The 26,343-nt window shown below is 40.7% G+C and overlaps 1 protein-coding gene across 2 annotated transcripts; it reads right to left on the bottom strand.

Annotated features, from left to right (window-relative positions):
* Positions 1-406: 406 nt before the first annotated feature.
* On the bottom strand, positions 407-24,548 carry NOX1 (NADPH oxidase 1). 2 transcript variants are annotated; one of them, XM_036071224.2, is made up of 13 exons: positions 23,682-24,548; positions 18,185-18,280; positions 13,868-13,978; positions 13,530-13,614; positions 12,682-12,833; positions 12,396-12,577; positions 12,176-12,308; positions 6,778-6,870; positions 5,436-5,671; positions 5,057-5,219; positions 4,516-4,662; positions 4,197-4,321; positions 407-1,075 (listed from the first exon to the last, which is right to left on the bottom strand). In XM_036071224.2, the coding sequence occupies exons 1-13, from the start codon at positions 23,724-23,726 to the stop codon at positions 949-951; spliced, it is 1,695 nt and encodes a 564-aa protein (XP_035927117.2). In that variant the 5' UTR covers positions 23,727-24,548; the 3' UTR covers positions 407-948. The 2 variants fall into 2 exon arrangements, with proteins under 2 accessions (XP_035927117.2, XP_077920883.1); XM_078064757.1 differs by lacking the exons at positions 18,185-18,280; positions 23,682-24,548 and adding an exon at positions 14,163-14,210.
* Between the last annotated feature and the right edge of the window lie 1,795 nt (positions 24,549-26,343).

Genomic DNA, 26,343 nt, shown 5'->3' with positions numbered 1-26,343 from the left:
AAGCATTTTGATAGGAGATAAGACATTTTGCTTATGTCATTAGGTGAATGATTCCTTAATAAATAGGGAAGAGCCGGAAAAATGGTATCAAAGTTTTAAATTATCTTTTTTAAAAAAGAAACGTTCGTAAACCACCTTAGTAAAAATGATGATAAAGAGCCCCTGTTGACTAAGTCATCTTAAGATGGAGTTCAAGTTTTTGCAATTATTTCCAACAGAACCATGTAAGCTAATGATAATCTGACTTTCAATTATAATTTCAATTATAATTAGCATTGTTTCAAGATTTTCTTTCCCAAATGGAGAACCTAGATTAAGTAATAAGATTCATTCATTAAGCAAAGAGGAAAATCCTTCATTTCTTGACAAGCAAAAATAAGTAAAGCAGAAATTGCTATTCACACTGGATAAGAACATGTTTTAAATAACAGTAAGAATGTACATAGTGTTATATAGGGATGGGGTTCTTGGTGATTTTATGTTCATTGTTTTATTATTTATGCTTATGATTATGTTTTGTCATTAATTCTTCAATAAATTTTTTATTTAAAAAAAATCACCCTATTTACAAATCTTCTTTGAAGGTGAGAGGGAGGGGAAAATATGACCGAAGGCTGGGAGATTCCAAGTAACACTTGGAATCAACAGTATCACCTGGGGTCAAGTCATGTAGTTGTCAACCACCTCGGCTCTCAGGCCTTGTTGCAGTCATGGCATTCCAGAAGGATTTATAGTTCTTTTCCCAAGAAAGGATCCATGGCCTTTGCAATTATCGTGGCCTCATGAAGATCAGTGACATCCAAGTTGAATCCAATCAAAAAAGGCCAGGGAGTCAGAGCCTGAGGCATGTTACTGTCCTTAAAGGGCTGCCCAAACCTGATCAGACTAAGTTGTTGGGAGATTCAGAGGAGAGACTAAAATGCAGAGTAGCATCCTCATTCCTGTAATTCAGAAGTTTTCCTTGTTGAAGTAGAATTGAACCTTCCTGGGATCCAGACTGGAGTATTGGTGACAGCGTTTGCTCAGGCTCTTTGCCAGGGTCTGAGGACCACATAGGAAGACTCCCACCACAGACCTGCAGAAATCGAACAATTGAAAGGGCTAGAATCCAGCGAAAGGGGCTTTGTCGGTGAGGCTGGAGAAACTGCCTCTGCTAGGCCTCTACTACTCCCAACAACCTTGCCTATTCAGGCATTCTGACTCACTCACATTCTTCACGGTAGTTTTCTCACCTTTTCTGCCCGCAAGCCCCCAACGCGCTCTCAGCCCTTGTCACACTCTCCGCGGTCACACTCTCCGCGGGCAGCCTTGCCTGTTCTGTTGAGAACAGAAACTCAGGAGACAACGGTGCAGGGTACAGGTGAAGTGCTAGACCCTGGAGCCCAGCTATCTGGGTTGGAATACCAGCTCTGACACTTACCCCAGCTGGGTGACGTCAGGCAAGTTTCTTTAACCTCTCTGTTTCAGGTTTCCCCCCTGTAAGACGGGGATCAAAATAGGCCCCACCTCACTGGGTTGTTTGGGGGTTTAAATGACAATGTATGTAAAGCAATTCGAAAAATGCCTGGCACATAGCAAGTTAGAGCCATCCACTGTGCATCTACCCCACTCCAAAATTTCTCACACTGAAGAGGTGGTGAGCCTTCTTGCCAAGGATAATCTTTCTAACTGTGCTCTGGGTCTTTTCCTTGAGGCGCCCCTCAAATCTACTTTTTAATCTCTAGATTTGCCTGTTCTGAACATTTCATATAAATGGAATCATACAGGGGTTCCTGGGGGGCTCAGTCGTTAAGCGTCTGCCTTCAGCTCAGGTCATGATCCCAGGGTCCTGGGATCGAGCCCCGCATCAGGCTCCCTGCTCGGCGGGGAGCCTGCTTCTCTCTCTCCCACTCCCCCTGCTTGTGCTCTCTGGCGCTCTCTCTCTCTCTCTCTCTCTCTGTCAAATAAATAAATAAAATCTTTTAAAAAATGAAATAAAATAAATGGAGCCATACACTAGGTGGCCTTTGGGGTCTGGTTCTTGAACTTAACATGCTATTTTCAAGGTTCATCCATGTCATAGCGTGTGTCAGTACTTCATTCCTTTTTTTACAGCTGAATAAGATCCCACCGTGTGGATATACCATATGTTGTTTATCCCTTCATCTGTTAATGGATACTTGAGTTATTTCCACTTTTTGGCTATTCTGCATGCATTCATGTACAAGTTTTTGTGTGGAGAGCAAAGGCTGTTTTCAATTCTCCTGGGTATATACTTAGGAGCGAAATTGCTGGGTCAGGTGGTAACTCTATGTTTATCATTCTGAGGAAATGCCAGAGTTTTCCCCAAGTGCCGCACTGTTCCACATTCCCACAAGCAATGTGGGAGGAACTCTCCTACAATTTCTCCACTTGTTCGCCAACTCTTATTGCCCATCTTTTTTTTTTAAGATTTATTTATTGGGGTGCCTGGGTGGCTCAGTCGTTAAGCGTCTGCCTTTGGCTCAGGGCATGATCCCAGGGTCCTGGGATCGAGCCCCGCATCAGGCTCCCTGCTCCGTGGGAAGCCTGCTTCTCCCTCTGCCACTCCCCCTGCTTGTGTTCCCTCTCTCGCTGTGTCTCTCTCTGTCAAATAAATAAATAAGATCTGTTGTAAAAAAAGATTTGTTTGTTTGTTTATTTATTTATTTATTTATTTGAGAGAGAGAGCTCAAGCAGGGTGAGGGGCAGAGGAAGAAGCAGAGTCCCCGCTGAGCAGGGAGCCCGATGTGGGGCTCGATCCCAGGACCCTGAAATCAAGACCTGAGCCGGAGACAGAAGCTTAACCAACTGACTGAGCCACCCAGGCACCCCTTATTGCCCATCTTTTATCATGGCCACCCTAGCCCTCTCCCCATTTTTGCATATTTACTTTATTCCTATCCACTGGCTCCTGTTCTGTCTATAAGTATGCTTAGATCATCGTTAAGTTAAATAAGCATTTTCTGGACCCTGCCACTCCTCCAGCATTGTTGACCACACTTCTCTAATATTTCCTCCCTTGGCTTCTGTGACACCATTTCTCCACATTCTCCTACTTCCTCCTTGGCTCATTTTTCTCCCTTCCCACACAATGTAAGCATTCCTCACTCTGTCCTCTGCCACCCTCTCTCCTGGCAATCTCATCCATTCTCACAACTTCAGCTATGGTCAGCTCAACACAATAATTAACATAATCTCTTTCATTTAAATGCTGCTTTACTGTTTACACAGCATTTTTCATGTATGTATTGCTTAATGTTTACAACAATTCTGCAAGTGAGTAGAGAGGGCATTTACTAATATAACCCCATTTCATAGATAAGAAATCGGAAGATCAGAGGACTTTCTAGCTCAAGGTCCCATAAATGGAAAGTGTCAGAACTAGCATTAGGACCCAGGATCATCTGAATCCGAGTGACTAAGTGTTCTCACCACTGCCTTCATGAAGCCTGCCCTGATCACCCCACGTGGGCACAGACTTTCCTTCCCTCCATGTCTACGTAGTTGTTTCATAGAGTGCATCATTCTGTTTTGAGTTGACTGTATGCACCTCTTATTAAAATGTGTGCTCCTTGAGGGCAAGAACCATATTCTAATTCTCTTTCAACCTCCAAAACTTGTAGATTAGTGAGTGCTGAGCTTATAGAAGGTAACAAATAATGTCTGTGGAATTGAACTGATCTTCAGCTGCCAACTTGTTCCAGGAACTTATCTAATGATCAGCTCAATCTCCTTCCCCTTGAAATGGCTGATTTCATGGCACCAGGTTTTCCTATATGCTCTAGCATATCTCAAAACTCTTCAGAAAGACAGAGGTCAGGTTATCAGTTAACTAGATAATATACTCCAAACCTTTCTTACTTTAAGTAGGGATTACTAAGGCCAAAAACAATGCATTTGAATTTTTCCAGTTTTCCATTTTATTTGGTAATACTGATCAGAACTGAGTCCCCTTGCCTCACTGTTTGAATGGGGAATGTAGGGGCAGAAAACATCTTCTCATCCATTACAAGGTCATAACCCTTATTTGGCTAAAACCCCGGATGAAATTTTGTTCAGCTTGAAGCGAGAATCTAAGAATGGTGCAAATAGTTTCTGCCCCAGAGATCTTTTTCCTAAGAGTGTTCAACATGCTGTAATAGCTTTCCTAAACCCTAACTCTGCAAACTCAACTAACTAGAGGAGAATACACTTACCTGGGGTGGGCATTAGCTATTGTAGAAAACTCATTGTCCCACATGGGTCTCCCAAAGGAGGTTTTCTGTTTCAGACCTGTCAGGATGTCAGTGGCCTTGTCAAAGTTTAATGTGGCGTGACCGGCCTGGATTCAAAGAAAGAAAAGTTAGAAAAAGCAGGTCCTGACAGCTGTCTCTTCCTTCAGCCACTTTTAAACTTGGGGGTGGGGGTGAGGGCAGGTAAGAAATCATTATTTCCAATCAGCACGCACGACCTTGTCTGACATTGATCTTGCATCTAACATGGGAATTAGTGTTTCAATCAATTGTTTGAACTCACTATGTTGCTGTCCCATCCGGTGAGGAAGAGACGGTAGTTCAGAAAATCCACTTTGCCTAATTCCTCCATCTCATGTTCCAGAGAAGCCAACAGGTCATTGAACCAGGCAAAGGCACCTGTCTCCCTGCAGATCCAGTAGAAATAGATCTGGAACCAGCAAGAGAGAACATAGCCTTATTCAAGTGCCTTTAAGATGTCCATTGTGGTGACATGACTATTATATATACTCTATATTTGTTGGTCAAGTCTACGGGTGACCTGAAAAATCAGTTGTACAGAGCAGCATGAACGTCCAGAGTTCTCACGACTTCCCTTAAGGAAAAAGACTTCCAACGCCATCTATGGTTCAAGGTGATTTTAAACTCCAAATTGAAAATGAAGACCCTGTTCCTATGATGAATCTTATAGAAATGGATGCCTTGGCAGAGAGAAGAGATCACTCACTCTCATAGCTCCAGGGATCAGTTGTGAAGAGCTTAAGCCATGAAAGCAGTAGACCTGTCAGTCCCAAACCAGATGAAAAGAAGTATGAGGGAGTTACCGTTTGTGTTTTAAGGTTGTGATCTTCACGCTGAAATTTGTACCAGATGGATTTTAAGATGGAAGCAAAGGGGGTGACCCCAATTCCTGCTCCGACCAACACAGCCACTTCATATTGGAAGACATCTTCACTGACAGTGCCAAAGGGACCATCCACCTCAATCCTGGCAGCAGACAGAAGACAATGGGCAAGTGAAGTCTCACCTCCAGCCCCAACCTCAAACATCCCTCCCAGGACATAGCTGTCCCCATGGTTCGTGTAGTGCCTGTTTATCTTCATCATATTCGATTGCACCAGACTTAAGGTTCAACAAGGAATCGCTTTCTCTTTTCTGCCTGTCTGCCTCTGCTCTGGGTCTCGGCTGCTCTCAAGGACCCACCTGGGAATTGGTGACTGCTGCTGCTCAAAAGCCCTGATGAGATTTTCTGTCCAGTCCCCTGCCGCTCTGATATGAATAGAGAAGAAGTCTTCCTCTGGAGCAGAGGTCAGAGTAAAGGGATGCCACTCCAAATAAGAGATGGAGGGACAATTAACAAAAATATACTGTCCCACTTCCATGCTGAAGCCACGCTTGTTCATCTGTAATTCCAGAACTTTGGATGGGTGCATGACAACCTGCGAATGAAGCACAGAGGCCAAAGGAGGCAAACTCAAATGGTGATAAGGGGCAGGCAGATGAACTAAATCAGTAAAGCGGGAGGGCTGGCAATGGTGGTGAACTGCGAGCAGAAGTCCTTTTGAAAGGGGGCACCAGTGACTTTGCCCAGATGGTGGGTGCACTATGGAACTGCAACTCAGCGTTATCGGGTTGCCTGATTCTTCAGTAGAAGATAGAAGGGCCATTTTTCTTTTACTGTGAAAGCCTCCCTCTGGATGTTTAAATGTCAGCAACCAATTCAACTTTCCAAGCAATCAGTGTGCGGGCCAACCGAAGGATGTCTGTGGACTGGCCCAGGCCACCTGTTTGCAGCCTCTGACGAAGACCCATGCTGATGATTTCTGCCAAAACTTTTCCCCATAGTTCTGTCCAGCACTGGGGGAACTAAAGTATGTTGCCTCCAGCTCTTTTTTATTCCCTTCGGAGTGACAACATCACAATCTATTCCTATAAGCAGGAAGAAAAGAACTCTTATGACAGCTAGAAGAAAGTGCATATTCTTTTTTAAAAAACATTTTTTAAGATTTATTTATTTATTTTAGTGGGGTAGAGGAGAGGGAGAGAGAGTCCTCAAGCAGACTTGGCCCTGAGTGTGGAGCCCGATGCAGGGCTCTATCCCACAACCCTGAGATCAGGACCTGAGCCAAAACCAGCAGTCGAACGCTTAACCGACTTCGTCACCCATGTGCCCCAAGTACATATTCTTTTTTTTTTTTTAAAGATTGTATTTATTTATTTGAGAGAGAGACAGACAGATAGTGACAGAGATAGTGAGAGAGAGCACAAGCCAGGAGGAGAGGGAGAAGCAGGCTCCCCGCTGAGCAGGGAGCCCAACGCGGGGCTCGATCTCAGGACCCTGGGATCGTGACCTGAGCCAAAGGCAGACACTTAACCGACTGAGACACCCAGGTGCCCAGAAGTGCATATTCTTTTTTAAAGTTTTTTTTTTTTTAAAGTAATCTCTACACCCCATGTGGAACTTGAACTCACGGCCCCAACATCAAGAGTCACACGTTCCTCCCACTGATTCAGCCAGGATCCCCAGAAAGTGCATATTCTTTACCTTGGTAATCACGACCTTCTGCTGAGAGCGGTAAAATCGGAGAATCCGTTCAAAGATATAAAGAACCCCTGGTGCAAGGATCCACTTGCAAGACTGCACAGAGAAACAATAAAGAGTGAGGTTACATATTAATCTCCTGTTGAGGATTTATATGTGTAGCAGTTCATTTCTTCATTCAATAATATTTATCAAGTTCTCTGATGTGTATCATTATTAAGCCACTAATTTCACCAAATCTCACAGACAGAAATGGAAAGGAATAAATTATAATGGTTTTGTTTGCTAATCTGTTACTCATAAAGCAGATCATTTCCTGAAGTTTTACAAGTCTCAATAGGAAGCAAAGAAAAGCACAAAAATAAAATATGTGGTAATTATATATATTCTTAAATTATATATACATTTTAATTTTAAGACTCCAAGACAGTCTTCCAGTACAATTTGTCCAAACTGAAAAACCAAGAGAGAAGCAGATGATTAAAAGCAAAACAAACTAACAAAGAAGAGAAAGCTCATGGCTGACACTATTGGTAACACTATATAAAACTTGGTATTTATCCATCACATCTTTTCTCAGGTGCTCAAAACACCTAACATAGTACTATACTTTTTATCTTCTCTATATTTTTTTTTAAAAGTAGCCTTTCTATCCCTGAGATCCTCTCAAAGGTAGCAGGTTGCTTCAATATGCACAGGAGCTACTAAAAATGTATTTCCTAGCAATGCTAAGTCATGTCCTTTCTTGCAAAATTGCTTCAGCGTGAAACATCAGAACTGTGTGGAATGAGGTTTCTTATGCTGTTTCAGGCAAACAACTTCCTTGGGTATCTCCAGGGAGGAAAGGGGCAGAGATGCAGCAGGTGAACTTGAGAGTGGGTATTATACAATTTGATGCTACTCCTGATTTGGAAAAAAATTCTCCATGTCTTCAGAGAAAACACACAAAAAATATATTTAAGAAATGGCTAATAACAACGTGGCAAAAAAAATTTTGACCTCAGAAGTAATCAGAGAAATGAATATTAAACCAAAATAACACTTTAGCCTCTCAGATTGGAAAACAACATTAAACAATAATGCCCACCATTAACTGGGATGCAGGGACATGGGCACATTCACATGTGCAGTCAGTGGAGGGACAAATTAGTAGCATCTTCCCAGAGAGCAATTTGGTAATACATCCCAACAACCTTAAAAGCATTCCTTCTATTTGACCCAGAAATTTCACTTCTAGGAAATGGAGCATAAAGATATAATTAAGGTGTGCACAAAGTATACGAGTATAGGAATGGCCCTATTATTTACTAAGAAAAAAATGACAAATATGGTATACCACACAGATTTTTTTGCCAATACCCAACTGTGTTTTTTTAATTTTTATTTTTATTTCATTTTTTGTATTGAGATATAATTGACATATAGCATTACATTAGTTTCAGGTGTATACCATAATGATTCAATATTTGTATATATTGCAAAATGATCACAATAAGTATAGTTAATATCTGTCACCATACATCGTTGCAAAAATTTTTTTCTTGTACTGAGAACTTCTAATATCTATTATCTTAGCAAATTTGAAATGTGCAATACAGTATTATTAACTACAGTTTCCATGCTGTACATGACATACCCATGACTTATTTATTTTATAACTGGAAGTTTGTACCTTTTGACCACCTTCACTCATTTTGCCCACTCCCCACCCCCTGCCTCTGGAAACCACCAATATGTTCTCTGTATCTATGAGTTAGGTTCATTAAAGTAAGATTCTACATACAGTGAGATCATACAGTATTTGTCTTTTTCCATCTGACTTATTTCACTTTGCATAATGCCCTCAAGGTCATTAAAAATGATCACATTAAAAAATTGACAAAAATGGTATACCATAGAGCTTTTTAAAAACAAATGTTTCAGTGAAGCCACAGAAAGAGAAATTAAGAAAGCAACACCATTTACTATTACACCAAAAATAATAAAATAACTAAGAATAAAATTAACCAAAGAGGTGAAAGACTGTACTCTGAAAACCATAAAGCATTGATGAAAGAAATTGAAGACAACACAAAGAAATGGAAAGATATTCCATGCTCATGGATTGGAAGACAAATACTGTTAAAATGTGTGTATGACCCATAGAAATCTGCAGATTTAATGCAATCCTTATCAAAATACCAACAGCATTTTTCACAGAACTAGAACAATCCTAAAATTTATGTGGAACCACAGAAGACCCCAAATAGTCAAAGCAATCTGGAAAAAGAAAACAAAACTGGAGGTATCACAATTCCAGTCTTCAATTCCAGATTTATGTTAGAAAGCTGTAGTATTCAAAACAGTATAAAAAAATATAAATAAATAAATAAATAAATAAATAAATAAATAAATAAAACAGTATGGTACTGGCACAAAAATAGACACATAGATCAATGGAATAGAATTTTAAAACCCAGAAATGAACCCACAACTGTATCATCAATTAATCTTCAACAAGGTAGGAAAGAATATCCAATGGGAAAAAGACCGTCTCTCTGTCAAATGGTGTTGGGAAAACTGGACAACAGCATGCGAAAGAATGAAACTGGACCACTTTCTTATACCATCCACAGAAATAAACTCAAAAATGGATAAAAGACCTAAATGAAACCATACAAATCCTAGAATAGACCATAGGCAGTAATTTCTCTGACTTCGGCTATAGCAACATTTCTCTAGATATGTCTTCTGAGGTAAGGGAAATAAAAGTAAAAATAAACTATTAGGACTACATCAAAATAAAAAGCTTCTGCACAGCAAAGGAAACAATCATCAAAACTAAAAGGCAGCCTCCAGAATGGGAGAAGGTATTTGCTAATGACATGTCTGATGAAGGGTTAGTTTCCAAAGTATATTAAGAACTCATCAAACTCAACACCCAAAAACCAAAAAATGCAGTTAAAAAATGGGCAGAAGACAGAGTAGACATTTTTCCAAAGAAGACACACAGATGGCCAACAGACACATGAAAAGTTGCTCAACATCACTCATCATCAGAGAAATGCAAATCAAAACTACAATGAGACATCACCTTAGACCAGTTAGAATGGCTAAAATTAACAACGCAGGAAACAATAGATGTTGGCAAGAATGCAGAGAAAAGGGATGGATCCCTCTTGCACTGTTGGTGGTAATGCAAATTGGTGCAGCCACTCTGGAAAACAGTATGGAGGTTCCTCAAAAAGTTAAAAATAGAACTACCTTATGATCCAGCAATTGCACTAGGTATTTACCCAAAGGATACAGAAATACTAATTCAAAGGGATACGTGCACCCCGATGTTTATAACAGCATCATCCACAGCAGCCAAATTATGGAAAGAGCCCAAATGTCCATCGACTGATGAATGGATAAAGAAGAAGTGGTATATATATATATATATATATATATATATACACACACAATGGAATATTAGTCAGCCATAAAAAAGAATGAAATCTTGCCATTTGCAACAACATGGAGCTAGAGAGCATTATGCTAAGCGAAATAAGTCAGTCACAGAGAGAAAAATACCATATGAGTTCACTCACATGTACAATTTAAGAAACAAAGCAAATGAGCATAGCAAAAAGAAGAGAGAGAGAGGCAAACCAAGAAACACACTCTTAACTATAAGAACAAACTGATGGTTACCAGAGGGGAGGTGGGTGGGGGGATGGGTGAAATGGACATGGGGATCAAGGAGTGCACTTGTGATGAGCACCAGGTGTTGTATGGAAGTGTTGAATCACTAAATTGTACATTTGAAACTAATATTACACTGTACATTAAATAACTAGAATTTAAATAAAAACTTAAAAATTTATATAGAACACATTTTAATATATATTTATTCAAATTTATTTTATTTTATTTTCTGACTTCAAGGTCTTTTTAAATCTAATTAAGGGAATTTTTTGCTAATCCTCCGGTATTAGAAAAAAATTTACCAGATGGTCTTAGGATGCTTTTATGATTTCTTTCCTTTCTTTAACATTTAAATCCTTGATCCATGCATTCCTGATTCATATTTTAGTGTAAAGTGTGGAATCAAGATTCAGCTTTTCTTCCTGGATGGATAACCTATTGTCCTAAAAAATTGTTGAATGATATATATTTTTCTCAACTGATTTGAAATGCCAACTTTAGGGGATTTTTAAAAGATATTATTCCCATTTTTGATGAGGATCAAGATACTGCTCTTAATTCTGCAACTGATTTAAAGACTTTAATCACCCCCAGAGCACTCTGAGACACCACAAGTTTACCTTTCCCTTCCATTTATTCCTCCATCTAACATATTTTATGAGCATGTAAAGGTAAACCATGATATCCACAATAATTATCCCAAGGCACACCTTGAGTTCCCTGGAACCCAGTTTCTTGGTTGTCCACTATTTAATAATAATTTCCAAGCATGTTCTTATAACACCAAAGAAAACTGACTTCGAGAATGCTTTAAAAATAAAGAAGCTGAACTCATAGAAACAGAGACTAGGAAGGTGGGTAACCAGGGTCTGGGATGGGAGGTGGGGAAGTGATGGAAAAATGCTGGTCAAAGGGTATGTGACTTCAGTCATAAGATGAATAAGCTCTGGGGATCTAATGTAAAGCATGGTGACTACAGTTGATAATACTGTATAGCATACTTGAAATTTGCTCAAAGAGTAGATCTTAAGCATTCTCACCACACACACACAAAATGGTAACTGTGAGGTGATGGATGTGTTAATTAATCTCATTATGGTGATCATTTCACAAAGTATGCATGTGTCACTCACCACATTGTATGCTTCAAATATATACAATTTTATTTGTCAATTGTACTTCAATAAAGCTGGGGGGGAAAGAATGCATTTCTTCCCCCCAAGAAAATTGACTGGATTTCAGTGGTTAAGAGCACAGTCTTTGGAATCTGAAAAGCCTGGGCTTGAATTCCAGTTCCACTAATTACTTACTGTGAGAGCCTGACAGTTGAATTTCTTTGAATCCTAGTCCTATTGTCTCACAATGGAGACCAAAAAATACCTACCTCATTGATTATTGCTATGTATAAATGAGATAATCCATATTACACAGCAAACCTGTCCCATGGTAAACACTATTAATAATGTGAGGTATCATTATTACTTTTAGATAGGGTCTCACAACATGCAATAACCATTAGTCCTTCCTCTTCAGGATCCCCTGCTAATGGTAATTCCCTGGCCTGTTGCCAGGGATAATGGAGTTCCTTGATGGAAGGAGCCTTGTGAATATATCTTCCATTGGACTCAGCATAGCGCTGAACTAGTAACAGGAACAATAATAAGAGTAATAATAACAACAATAGCAATAACAGCTCCTAACTAGAGGCTATCCTTGTCTCTGGGGTTCTTACCTCAGCGGGGAGCCCTTCAAATCGGGGATGCTTGCAGTGGGAGTCATGATCATCCCAGTGCTTGAAAGATTCTGCACACCTGTGAGGATGACTCTCATTCAGGCTCTCTTCTGTTTGACCCCGGACAATTCCACTGAGACAGACAAAGAAGGACAGCTGGAGGCAAAGATTATGCAAAGTCAGGGGCTGGGGCATGAGAATGAGGGTTCGAGGACCTTACCCAATGCCGTGAATCCCTAAACCAATGAAGTAGATGATAAAAATATGGTGTGTGTACCAGAAGACCTCAAAATAACTCCTCCGGATGAACTCCATAGCTGAAGTCACCATGAGAACCAGAGCTATTGTGATGATCACTCCGGTGAGACCAGCAATGCTGGTAAATGTCACATACTCCACTGTCTACGAAAGGAGAAATTTCAGCCTGACACAGTGGGTGCCAGACACACCATGCCCTTCCATACCCATGACCAGATCGCCGACGCTTTGCCATTGAGTCAACTCACCATGTTTGGGGACTGGATAGGATTTAGCCACGAACCTTCCCCTTTCTCTTGATGAGATAGGGTGGAGAGAATGGAGGCAAGGGATCCATCTGTGTCCTGTCGGCTTCTGCTGTAGTGTTCAAAGTTGAACAGGTGTGCAATGATGTGAATAGCTAAATGGAAAGACGGTGGGGCACGTATTGCATTGAGCACTGGGTGTTATACGAAAACAATGAATCATGGATCACTACATCAAAAACTAATCATGTAATGTATGGTGACTAACATAACATAATAAGATTAAATTAAAAAAAATAAAAATAAATAAAATATAGTTATATCAACAACAACAAAAAAAGAAAGACGACGGGGAATTGAAAGGTGTCTCAGAAACCTCACTGCAGGCATGCCCCACTAGCAAAGGAGAATCCTGTGGATAGTGTCTAGCAGAATGCTCAGTCCATGGAAGGTGCCTGATAAATCTTGATTGCAGAGAGAACCAAGATTTTTTGTATTCTCATTCTGTTCCCAAATGAATCGAATATAAGTTCCATGAAAATAGGCCTACAGGGGTGCCCGGGTGGCTCAGTCAGTTAAGGGTCTGCCTTCGGCTCAGGTCCTGGGATCAAGCCCCGCATTGGGCTCCTTGCTCAGCCTGCTCCCCCTGCTTGTGCTCTCTCACTCTTCTGTCAAATAAATAAATAAAATCTTTAAAAAAAAAAAAGAAAAAAGAAAATAGGCCTACAACAGTGCCTGGCAAATAGTGCCAGGTGTTCGATAAATACTTTTTGAATGTCTAAACGCAGAGGTCAATGAAACTATATTCTGAATGCTCATGAGCTTGCAGTTTTGTGGTTTGCCTTGGTTACCTGTGTGTAGGCAGATCATATATGCTACCAGCTTGTGGAAGGTGAGGTTGTGATCCAGTTGCTTTCTCAGGGTGCGCCTGCAGAACTACAAATGGAATGTGATCAAGGTCCGGTGTCTCCGGGCAGTTGATAAAATTCAGCAACCCATAACCAGCATGTCTTAAACAAAGCATACCAATACCCACCCCCCACACCAATACTTGCCTACCCCCTTGGCTACCAAAGGAGATCCCTGGCTTCCATTCCTAGGGGTTTGAAGATATTGGGCTGTCCCACTGAGGAGTTCAGGGTCTCTTGTCTTTAATGTGAAAGTTGACCTAGGAGTGGTTGGGACTCACTGAGCAGGTGCCCCTCAGGAAGGACAGCAGATTTCGACACACAGGAAGCAAGATCAGCATGCTGTTAAAATTCAGGCAGCGAGCAGAGGCTCGGGCCCAGGCCAATGCCGACTAGAGCAGAGGAGAGAAGAGACCATCAGCTGCTTCATCGCATCATCTAGGAGGTGAGCACAGCCCAGTCCACTTGTCTGAGACCTGGAAAAGGGCAGGGCGACATCTTCCTCACCCCTTTCTCAGTAGCCAGCACACTAGGTCCAGGCTCTCTGCAAAATGACAGAACACTTGCTGAACTTACCAGTGAATTGAGAAATTCTCATGACAAGTGGCTTGGAAATATTTGACTACACATCTAACAATACAAAAGAGAACAGGATTCAATAATTTCACATTAACAGATACATTCTATCGATGTAATACTTTGCAACGAGTATTTTTGCCTAATCCACTCAATTACTGGGGCACCTGGGTGGCTCAGTTGGTTAAGCGTCTGCCTTCGGCTCAGGTCATGATCTCAGGGTCCTGGGATCGAGCCCCTATGTCGGGCTCCCTGCTCAGCGGGGAGCCTGCTTCTCCCTCTGCCTCTGCCCCTCCCCCTGCTCATGCTCCCTCTCGCTCTCTCTCTCACAAACAAATAAATAAAATCTTTAAAAAATACACTCAATTATTATTTTATTGTTTGTCATTTGTAAAACAATCTTGAAGATTGTATGTTTTTATTTGCATTTTAAATAAAGCTTATATATTTAAAGTATAATTACAGACGGTGACTTTCTCTTTCCTGTATTTTCTAACATTGCAATTATAAGCAGATATAATTATAAGCAATATTACAAATATTGCATTGTAATAACCATGCAAACAAACAAAAAAATTTAACCATTTATATTTAAGACGCCTTTAATGATTGAATACAGCTTAGGCAAAACTAGTGAACCCCTCAGAGCAAACATTTTAAACTCAGGCAAAGATTTGAGAAAGGAGAGCTTCTGAGAACAGAATTTCAAACTGATATCCTTGGGTGGCCAGGCAGCATACACCAAGATCAGTCTGATCCAGCAGTAGAAGTTGCCAGAAAAGGAGACTGGTCAGCCTCACATGTGTGCCCATCAGCGACTCGCCGAAAGGAAGAATATGGTTTAGAGTTAATGATTTCTCCTTTTTTTTTTCTAACTCTCTCTTTTTTCTCTCTCTTTTTTTTTTCCTCCCTAAATTTTTCTAATAATCTTTTCAGCACAAAAACTCTTTTTCATGTGACACCTAAACCCAGGGCAATGTGACATCAAGCCAAGTCAAGATCCACCTAACATCCGTAATGGCTTCCCGCGTTCGGCAGCGCAGGGAACAGGAGCCGCCCTACTGTTTTCCATTGCTGGCTCTTCCATATGATCTGTGTTTTCTCCCTCCGCTGAGTCACACTCCGACTGTTTTTCAGAGAGACATCCTGTTCCATTTCTGAGTAAATTTTCTCTGCTCATCTCAAAGAGCCTGCCTTTCCACATTGGAAAGCAAATAAGCAATTGGAATTGCTTATTTGAGACACAGAGGTTTCTTAAAGCTAAAATTGGCAGGTGAGTGGAAAATACAGGACTACACTTTCATAGTTCCATATTCTGGAGGGGCTATCTGTATGGGATCAATTCTTTTTAGAGGGAATCTTTTCTCCCCCCATTGCAGCACACCGAAATATTCCAATTTACGTGCACTTTTTGATATCAACACCACCTGATGTTCAAATTCAACTGCTGCTATCATTAATGTCTCACTGACTATGGATTTAAACTGCTTATTCTGTTACTTATTCGCTCTGCTTCATAGTGAATCAAATAACTCTCTGTATTTTCTTAGAGGAAGCACAAATTCAAGAAATAACTACAGAATGATTAAATAAATTATGGCACATCAATGCCATGGATGGTTAGGTTCTTAAAAGGATGAGAGCTATACGCAGGGGAGTAGGAGTGGTAAACGTTTAAGAACCAGCTTTCAGGGGAAGAGGGGAGATTGGTTTCCAGCCTTTGCCAATTTACATGATGTCAATACCCCCGCCGTGGCAGATTTCAAGATACCAATTTGATGTCATTGAACACCACTGAATATAGGGCTGGGAAGAGATGCACATAAGTGGCTATTGCAAGCTGATATGAGCTAGTTCCAGCACATCACTAGTTACGTACTCACATGGAAAGCTATCTGAAATACATTAAGTGTAAGAAGCAATTTCCAGCCAATATCTACGATGTGATCCCTTTTTTGGTGAAAACAAAACAAAACTCAAAAAAAACCCCAAACAAAACAAAACAACGGCAAAAAAAACTCTCTGCTACTTTATGTGTTTATCCAAATTCATAGAATGGTGCATACACCAGAAAAAAAGAGCGAATTTTACTGTATACAGGAAATTAAAAAGTGAGTAAGAATGGTACCTACCTCAAAAACAAAACCTATATGTCTGATGCATTCGTGAGCTTAAGTCAGTGCATCTACACAAACACACACACAGACTATTAACAGTGGTTATCTCTGGGGAATGGATGGGAGGGCAATTTTCACATTTTTACTTATACACTTCTGTATCATTTGCTATCACGGAAAGTAGCAGTATTTATCATTAAGTGTTTTTAAAAAACGAAGTGAATGAAATGTCCACAGGATATCAGCATGATTCATTTTTCTGCTGCTGACATTTTGGTCATAAAGCAATTAAGCTCTTAATAACAAGTCACATTTATTGCATCATTCTCTTACTAAAAAGCTATTTTTAAAATAAATTAACACTTCCTTTGGAGTTTAGAGTTTCCAAAGAAGGATCAAGGACCAACATTTAAAATGGAAAACAGCAGGGTGAAATAAGCCATGAACAGAACATTCAAACTGGTTGTGATCTCAACATGGATCCTTTGATTATAGAGAGAAAAGAAGGATTTTTTTAAAAGGACAAGCTGTCTTTAAACATGTACATCGGATGGGTCTTTGTGGAAAGCCAATGATCTCATCAAGATGAAAGTGATTTAACCAAATCCCTTCCCTGCTACTGAAAAACTCACTAGAGTTAGCAGTTAGATTTGCTTTTCTAATCAGATAGTGGCCAGACTGATGAGCCTGTGAGAGAATCACTCTCACCTCCATGCTTCTAACTCTGGTCACCTCCACATTGATGTACCCTATCCGGCCCCCATCCTCCCTCTTCTGTTCTTTACCTACCGCTTCTACAGCCTTCTCCGTCCTGTTATTCTCACCCGACCCCTGCCTTTCTTCAGGCCTTGAGTTCTGCTGTGCCCCTCACCCCACAGACCCTGTAAGTATCCCTCTTGTTTGATGGAGAGGTGTTTTTCTGTGAGATCAGTCCACAGCGGTGGCTTTCAAGTTGTTTGTTTACTTGTTATAAACCAAACTCTTTCTGGAAATCATAAGCAGGAGTCCATAAGACTGATAAAGGCTGAGGGGCACCTGGGTGGCTCAGTCGGTTAAGTGTCTGCTTTCAGCTCAGGTCATGATCTCAGGGTCTTGGAATCGAGTCCCATGTCAGGCTCCCTGCTGAGCAGGGAGCCTGCTTCTCCCTCTGCTCCTCCGTCCCACTCGTGCGCACTCTCTCTCTCTCTCTCACAAAAATAAATAAATAAAATCTTAAAAAAAGACAGGTAAAGGCTGCTTTGGTTGAAGTAGGGGCAGGGGCAGGAGTGCTACCCAGTTAGCTTTCCCCTCACACCCTACAGGAGTACTTGAGTCATTTGAAAATGACTGCTTAATAGTTTTCTTTACTGTGTGTTTTTATCATTGGGTCTGGGGAGTGTGCCCTAGATAGGGCTGTCAGATTTAGTGAACAAAAATACCAGATGCCCAGATAAATTTGAACTTCAGATTTTAAAAAGTGAGTAATTTTTTTTAGCATACGTATGTCCCATGCCATATTCAAAATATACCCAAAAAATGATTTTTCTGGAATTCAAATTTAAGCGGGGTTGGGGGGTCTCTTGGGTGGCTCAGTCATTTAAGCATCTGTCTTCAGCTCAGGTCATGATCCTGGGGTCCCGGGATCAAGCCTCCCCACCCCCCTCGTGCTCCCTCCTCCCTGGGCTTCTCCCTCTCCCTCTGCTCCTCACCCAGCTCATGCTCTCTCTCACTCACTCTCTCTCTCAAATAAATAAACAAAATCTCTAAAAAAAATTCAACTGGGTATCCTGTATTTTTTTCTGGGAACCCTAACCCTAGAGGAAATCAGGGCATTGGGTCTCAAAGGAACCAAGGTCACAAACAACAACTACAACAACAACATCAACAACAAACAGAGATTCTCCATATCACAACTGTGATACTCACCCCCAGGATTTCTCTTGTGTAGTAGTACTTATCGGCTTTCTCATATGACAGGAAGGCATGCACAAAGAGGAAAACGTTCAGCCCCAACCAAGTAGCCTGGAGGAAATAAAAAACAAGTACCTCTGAAACAAATAATACAATATATGTTAAAAAAAAAAAAAAAGAAGAAGAAGAAGATAGCAGGAGGGGAAGAATGAAGGGGGGAAAATCGGAGGGGGAGATGAACCATGAGAGACTATGGGCTCTGAGAAACAAACTGAGGGTTTTGGGTGGGGGATGGGTTAGCCTGGTGATGGGTATTAAAGAGGGCACGTTCTGCATGGAGCACTGGGTGTTATACGCAAACAATGAATCATGGAACACTACATCAAAAACTAATGATGTAATGTATGGTGATTAACATAACAATAAAAAAATGAAAAAAAAACAAGCAAAGACTCAAGTAAAATTTGGGTATGGGAAGGAATAAGTAAGGGATAGGAAATAGCGTCACCATTTTGGCGATTTTGTGTTTACCTGTTTTCATTTTAAATGAGTACAATCCCTCTAGTATCTAACTTACTTTCAGAGAGAGTTAGCACTTCAAGACATGCATTCATTAGACCAGGGTCAACAAATCAAGGTCCATGGGCCAAATCTAGCTCACCGTTTATTTTGTACAGCCTACAAATTAAGAATGGTTTTTACTTTTTTGTTTGTTTTCACATGTTATTTTTTTAAGATTTTATTTATTTATTAGACAGAGAGAGAGCACAAGCAGGGGGAGCAGGGGGCAGAGGGAGAGGGAGAAGCAGGCTCCCCAACAAACAGGGAGACCAATGCGGGACTCGATCCCAGGACCCTGGGATCATGACCCAAGCCGAAGGCAGATGTCTAACCAACTGAGCCACCCAGGCACCCCTGTTTTCACACGTTTAAGTGGTTAGAAAAATTAAAAGAAGAATAATATTTCATGATGTGACAATTACATGAAATTCTAATCTCAGTGTCCATAAATAAAGTGGTATTGGAACTTAGCCATGCCTACTTATTCTTATCTTGTTTATGGCTGCTTCCATAATTCGATGGAAGCAGTGAGTAGCTGTGACAGAGACCATAGGGTCTGCAAAGCCTAAAATATGTACTACCTAGCCCTTTACAGAAAACATTTGCCAACTTCTGGACTGGTAGCATTCGAACTATTGCAACCAAAAGATGGCAATAAGTGAATAAATGGATTTCTAAAGAAACAAAGAATAAATTTAACATCTATAACAATACCCATTTGAAAAGGACTAAACCATTCCAGATGGGCCTGCCTCTTTAATTACTCCCTGACACACATTTTCCTGTTTTTAGATTGTGAGTCTCTTTTCAAATTAACCTGTCATTGTCCTCGACTCATTTGAGCTCTTAAGACTGCTTTTGTCTATCCCAGGCTCTGTCTCTGTGGGCAAAGGGGGAACTTGGAACCCACTGTCGCATTGCCTTGGAGACCAACCAGTGCAGCTCTAGCCCAAGCTTTGAGGTGCTCGTTTGTAACGGAGCAGGACTCTAGGGCACTGGGATGCCCTTAATATATATTGTTGGCCCCAGGATGGATCAGAACCATCTCAGCCCCACAAGTAGAGAGCCTTTAGCTTAGGACATGGCCCATTCAGATTCCCTAGATATGGACCACTCACATACCTCCAGCAGCATAGCATAGTTATTTCAAGTGATATTGGAGTCCAACTCCTTGGGTTCAACTTCTAGCCTCACCACTTTCTAACTCTGTAATCTTAGACAACATGTGATTTAACTTCTCTAAGCCTTGGAGTCTTCTATAAAGTGAAGAGAATAATGCTATCTACCCTCACAGCCATACTGTGAGGCTTACATGAAATAACACATGCGGAGTGATTAATACAATGGTTGGTACATTATAGGTACATAGTAGGAGCAATTTGGGTTATTACCAGGCTTCCCTAGTCCATTTCTTCCTGCATCCTTTGCTCAGACACCATTTCTGGACTTGAGTGTCTTTCAGAGATTCTTTGATCCTAACAGAAAAAGAGAGGTGAGAACCACAGATACCTCAAGAGTTCAGAAGACAGAGAAGTTTCTTTAGACAGAGCAGAACTATTTTAGGATCCAAGAGTTCTTTGTCTCTGCGTCAGACCATCACCAACTGTGGGCCAGGTGATTAGAGTGACATCTGGGAGTAAGGAATTCCATTTCCCACCCTCACTATCATTTCCTACATTATGGGTGGAAAGTGAAGTAGAAGACCTGGCAAGAGGAGGAGTAAGAATGTTTTCTGAATAATTTATTTTTGTGCTTTTTAAAAAAATAGTGCCTGGTGATGCAGTCGGTTAAGGGCCGACTCTTGGTTTTGGCTCAGGTCGCGATCTCGGAGTCATGAGATCGAGCCATGAGACCAGCTTCCTGCTCAGCTTGGAGTCTGCTAGAGTTTCTCTCTCTCTCTCTCCCTCTCCCTCTGTCCTGCCTCCCTGCATGCTCTCTCGCACAAATAAATAAATGAGTCCTTTTAAAAAAAAAAAACAGTGCGGGGCGCGTGGGTGGCTCAGTTGGTTGAGCCTCTGCCTTCGGCTCAGGTCATGATCCCAGAGTCCTGGGATCGAGCCCCGGGTCGGGCTTTTTGCTCTGCGGGGAGTCCGCTTCTCCCTCTCCCTCTGTCCCTCCACTTCCCCCTGCTCATGCTCTCTCTCTCTCTTTCTCTCTCTCTCTCAAATAAATAAAATCTTAAAAAAAAAAAACAGTGCATAGGAGTATATGTCAGAGATAGCAAGAAGTCTGAGCCTGCCAGCAGGATTGGTAGGGGGTGGAAATTCAAAGCTACATAGTTAAATGTGAGTCACCATAATGGGTGATGAACTGTCTGAGCAAAAACTAAGAGAGGGACACAAAATGCAGAGGATTTTAGAACTAGAAGCAGGCTTATATTTGTATCTAATCTAGTTATTTAATTTATCTCACACACACACACGCAGGTGACCTGAAGTCCAGAGAAAATAAATAATCTGATCAAGATCCCTCAATTAACAGCAGAAGTGAAACTCATTCCCAGGTTCCCTGTCTCCTAAACTAGTGCAAAAGAAATTAAATATACAGCATTGAGCGTCGAAAATATAAAGCATAGGGTAACCTGCCAAAATAAGCACTTGGCCTTTTGTTAAATGCAAAACAAACAACCCTCCAGGGAAGTATGATTGCTCCTCACGCCTTTTTCCCTCGAGCACCTGGGTCGTCCTAGGGGACTGAAAGGAAAAAATGGAAGAAAAGAGATGACCCCAGAAGGGGTGATGACATGAAGATCTAGGAATGTGAGAAAGGACAAAGGGAGTTCCAAGCTCTGGGGTGGCCCAGAAATGGAAGAAAGAGTGGGGATGGGTGTGTGTGTGTGTGTGCGAGGAGAAGGGGGTTGTGCATACATGGTGTGCACAGTAAACAATTTCTGGCCTGAACACTGGGAAGTTGGGTTTGAGTGATGGCTCTGCATCCATTCACTGTGTGACAAATGGGTCTTATTTTCCCTTGTAAAAAATAAAGGCGCTGGTTTGTAGCTGCACTAGGCAATGCCATTAGCCACAACCCACCTGAGATCACTGGGAATGTGGCTAGTCCTAATTTAGATATGCTGTAAGTGCAAAATACATATCAGGTTTCAAAAACTTAGTAAAAATAAAAGACATTAAATGATCTCATTATTATTTTCTTTTGTCTTTTTTTAAATATTTTTTTGACTGGAAAATTTATTGGAAACTCTATGTCAAGCATAATTTATTGTATATTGGCTAATTGAACATAAAAAAAGACTAAAATTACTTAAAACAAATTAAAAACATCTATAAAAGGTCAGGACATTCAGTATTTTAAGATAAAACTAATTAGGAAAATTGGGACACCTGGGTGACTCAGTCGGTTAAGCGTCTGCCTTCGGCTCAGGTCATGATCCCAGGGTCCTGGGATCGAGTCCCAAGTCGGGCTCCCTGCTCATTGGGGTAGCCTGCTTCTCCCACTCCCTTTGCTGCTCCCCCTGCTTGTGCTCTCTCTCTCTCTGTCAAATAAATAAATAAAATCTTTAAAAAAAACGAATTAGGAAAGCTGTAGTATCATGGTTAAGAAAATAATAATTATGGGAAGCTATACATTTTTAAATTATAGAAAACATTAAAAATTAAATATCTAACAAAATATATCTTGCCGTTGCTCTGGGGAAGGAGATGGGGACAAATATTTTGTATTTTATTTACATATATTTATTAAAAGATTTCCCATATGACATTGCAAATTAGTCCCATTTCCCTTGTATTTTGCTATAATACATGAATTCACACAAAGGAGTTGGAACACATAAAATTATATGGTATTAATATGGTAGAAAAGTAAACCACATCACACCCAAATACACAGTGAATTACAGCAAAGTGCATAAGCCAAACATGTAAGGCATATTAGTTTTAGAAAAAGAGCACTGCCCACCCTCATCTTGTTAATATTTTCAATATTGATTACATGTTGAAAGGATAACATTTTTTAAAGATTTTTTATTTATTTGTTTGTCAGAGAGAGAGAGAGCGAGCGCACAAGCAGGGGGAGCAGCAGGCAGAGGGAGAGGGAGAAGCAGGCTCCCCACTGAGCAAGGAGCCCGTGCGGGGCTTGATCCCAGGACCCCGGGATCATGACCTGAGCCGTAGGCAGACGCTTAACAGACTGAGCCACCCAGGTGCCCCAAAAGGATAACATTACTGATATATTGGGTTAGACTAAATAAATTACTAGACATTAATATCACCTATTTCTTCTTACCTTTTTCAATGTAAGTACTAGAAAAATTTTTAATTACATATGTAGCTCACATTACATTTCTAAAATGGACAGCACTGGGCCATGATCTCCAGGAGTATTTCTATCTCAGACATGCGATGATTTTATGAAATCTTGCCGTTGGTGGTACAGAAAGGATGAAGAGAAATGAAGGCTGCGTGGCAGTAGTTAGAAGTGAGATGGAAGAGAAAAAAGATGGAAAAGGAAACATTGAAATTCCAAATACTTGTGGTTTATATCATTTGTCTCTTTACCAACCAATTTCTGGAGATGGATTTTTTTCCCCTTTTCTAAAATGGTGAAATACATCATACACAGAAGATTTTATAAAACACGTGTAATCTTAGAGTTGGGCTTTTTAACTGATAACTGGCCTCAATGGGCCCAATCTTGGCATGGAATAGTTCCATTTCAAATAACTTTAGAAATATTAACAAACAGGGTGTCTGGGTGGCTCAGTCGGTTAAGCATCTGCCTTCAGCACAGGTCATGACCCCGGAGCCCCAGGATTGAGCCCCGCATCCGGCTCCCCGCTCAGCAGAGAGTTTCCTTCTCCCTCTACCCTGCACCCCACTGGTGCTCTCTCTCTCTGTCAAATAAATAAAGTCTTTTAAAAAAGAAATATTAACAAACATAATCTCTCCTTACTCTGTTAGGAGTAATTAATAGATAGTGAAACATTACTTACCAAAAACAAAACTGAGAACCAGTGGTTAACCACCCAGTTGCCCATTGCCAAAAGGTGGTTTGGAGTCTGTCTAGGCAGCAGGGAAGATTCAGCAACCTGGATTCTGGAGAGGTTCTTCAGGGTTGGGACCTCTGTCTAGCTCAGAGTATGTGAGTCTTTAAGATATAAAAGATGCACAATTACCCAGAAAGCTTCAAGGAATGAAGTAAGTGCATTCAGCCTTCCTCCTCTGGTCGGAACTATGTTATCAGCTTGAGGAGACCAGCCCTACCTATGACAACCACAGGGGTTTTCCCTGGTGGGGTTTTATCCCTTCAGGAAATAGCAATCTTCTTGAGTGAGAATATTCTCTCATCATCTTATCAACATGACCTAATGTGAGGCATTGCTTGCCTTGATAAGACATTTGCTACGGTTGCTCACTAAAGGCTAGGGCTATAAACAGATGACCTCAGGAGAAGCAGGGCAGGAAGCAAGCACATTAAGCTTGCAGGTGGGCTTTCGGAAGAGCTGCCGCAGCTGCCCACTGCGACTTGGACCTCAGCCTGGCTAGCTCAGAAATGTCGCTCTATATGTTCTCCTGGAGGATGATCTGGCTCTGGGGAGAGCTTGACTGGCTGGGAGGACAAGGGGAAAAAATGGCTAAATAAATAAAAGAAAATTTAGGAGATATAAAAGTACACCTCAATTCAAAAAAACAGAGACAGGGCGGCACCTGGGTGGCTCAGTCAGTTAAGCGTCCAACTCTTGATTTAGGCTCAGGTCGTGATCTCGGGGTCCTGGGATTGAGCCTGCCTTAGGCTCCACACTCAGTGGGGAGTCTGCTTGAGGATTCTCTCTCCCTCTGCCCCTCCCCCTGTGAGTGTGAGCCCATGAGCATTCTCTCTCTCTCTCTCTCTCAAAATAAATAATCTTAAAAAAAAACAGAGACAGAATACTCAAAATGAGAGAGGTGATGGTTTTCTAGTATGGATTAACTGGAGTTATGTGTTCAGTTCTGGGCACTGATTTTTTTTTTCCTTTTCTAAAATGGTGAAATATATCAAACACAAAAGCATGCATAAAACATATATATGTATGTAAAAGAATAATTTTAAGGAATGATTATTTATGTACTCACTACCCAGGTTAAAAAAAATAGAATATTTATTTCCAGCATCTTAAAACCCTCTGTATGTCCCTCCCTGATTACAACTCCCTTATTCTTCTCTCCCTTCCCCATCAGATGTAACCACTACCTTAAAATTTGGGTAATTATTGCCTTGTTTTTCTTCATTGGTTTACTAACTGTATGCATCCCTAAACAATATACTGTATTGTTTCATTTTTCCTGTTTTTGAACTTTTTAATAAATGGAACCTAGTTATTTGTATGTATATACGCTCCTGGGATTTGCTTCTTTCACTCAATATTGTGTTGGATGATGACAGAATAATGTTGATAAAATGATGTATATATGCTACAGTTACTCTAGAGTATATACCCTGGAGTGAAACTCCTGGGTCCTGGGATTTGCACATGTTCAACCTTACTACATAATGCCAAACCTTTTTCCAAAGTGCTCACATAAATGTATAATCCAATGAGCCACGGATAAACATTCCACTTCCTCCACGTGCTTACCAACACTTGGTATTTTTTATTAGACTTTTTTATGATTCCAGTGAGTATAAAATACTTTGTTGTGATTTTAATTTTCATTTCCCTGATTACTAATGAGGTTGAGCATCTTTTTCTTAATAAAGATTTTATTTATTTATTTATTTATTTATTTATTTGACAGAGAGCGAGAGAGAGGGAACACAAGCAGGGGGAGCTGCAGGTAGAGGGAGAAGCAGGCTCCCCACTGAGCAAGGAACCCGATGCGGGGCTCAATTCCAGGACCCTGGGATCATGACCTAAGCCGAAGGCAGATGCTTAGCCCACTGAGCCACCCAGGCACCAGAGGTTGAGCATCTTTTAACTCAACCATTGACCCTTTGAATTTTCTCTTTTGAGAAGTGACTTTTAGTTTTTGACCTATATTTCTATTGTTTTATTTTTCTATGTTTATAGAGTTGAGTTCTCTTTAGAATCTGATATTAATCCTTGATTGGTTACATTTATGGCTGTGTTATCATCCTCTCAACAGTGTTTCCTGATAAACAAAGTTCTTAATTTTCATGTATTCTGATTTATGAGTTTTTTCTTTTGTAATTTATACATTTTTTGTGTCTTCTTTTAGAAATCCTTTAATACCCAGAGATCAAGATATTCTTTTACATTTTCTTCTAAGTTTTATATTTTTGCCTCTCACATTTGACTCTCACATTGACTCTTATCTGGAGTTGATGTTTTTAAGTATGGTGTGAGGTAGGGGCCCAATTTACTATTTTTCCATATGGAAAACTAATTGTGCCAGCACCATTTTTGAAAAGTACACTTTCTTTGCTGATCTAAAGTGTCAGTTCTATATACAGGTGGGTTTATTCTTGAACTCTATTCAGCTCACCCCATGCCACAGTCTGAATTCCTATGGTTTTGTTTTTTTTTTTTAAAGATTTTATTTATTTGACAGAAAGAGACAGCGAGAGAGGGAACACAAGCAGGGGGAGTGGGAGAGGGAGAAGCAGGCTTCCCGCTGAGCAGGGAGCCCAATGGGGGCTCATTCCCAGGACCCTGG

Source organism: Halichoerus grypus, chromosome X (assembly GCF_964656455.1).
Source record: "Halichoerus grypus chromosome X, mHalGry1.hap1.1, whole genome shotgun sequence".
Lineage (NCBI taxonomy): Eukaryota > Metazoa > Chordata > Mammalia > Carnivora > Phocidae > Halichoerus > Halichoerus grypus.
The sequence above is the reverse complement of the archived record's forward strand: the minus strand, read 5'-3'. Positions and strand labels throughout refer to the sequence as shown.

What these genes read in the sequence shown, in the direction of transcription:
- NOX1 (XM_036071224.2), bottom strand. Translation starts at nt 23,726, where the DNA reads ATGGGCAACTGGGTGGTTAACCACTGGTTCTCAGTTTTGTTTTTG. An exon ending in GGTTCTCAGTTTTGTTTTTG is followed by an intron (nt 18,281 to 23,681) that starts GTAAGTAATGTT and finishes TATTTCCTCCAG; the next exon opens with GCTACTTGGTTGGGGCTGAA. An exon ending in TTGAAGGGCTCCCCGCTGAG is followed by an intron (nt 6,871 to 12,175) that starts GTAAGAACCCCA and finishes TTCTCTGTGCAG; the next exon opens with TCTTGCAAGTGGATCCTTGC.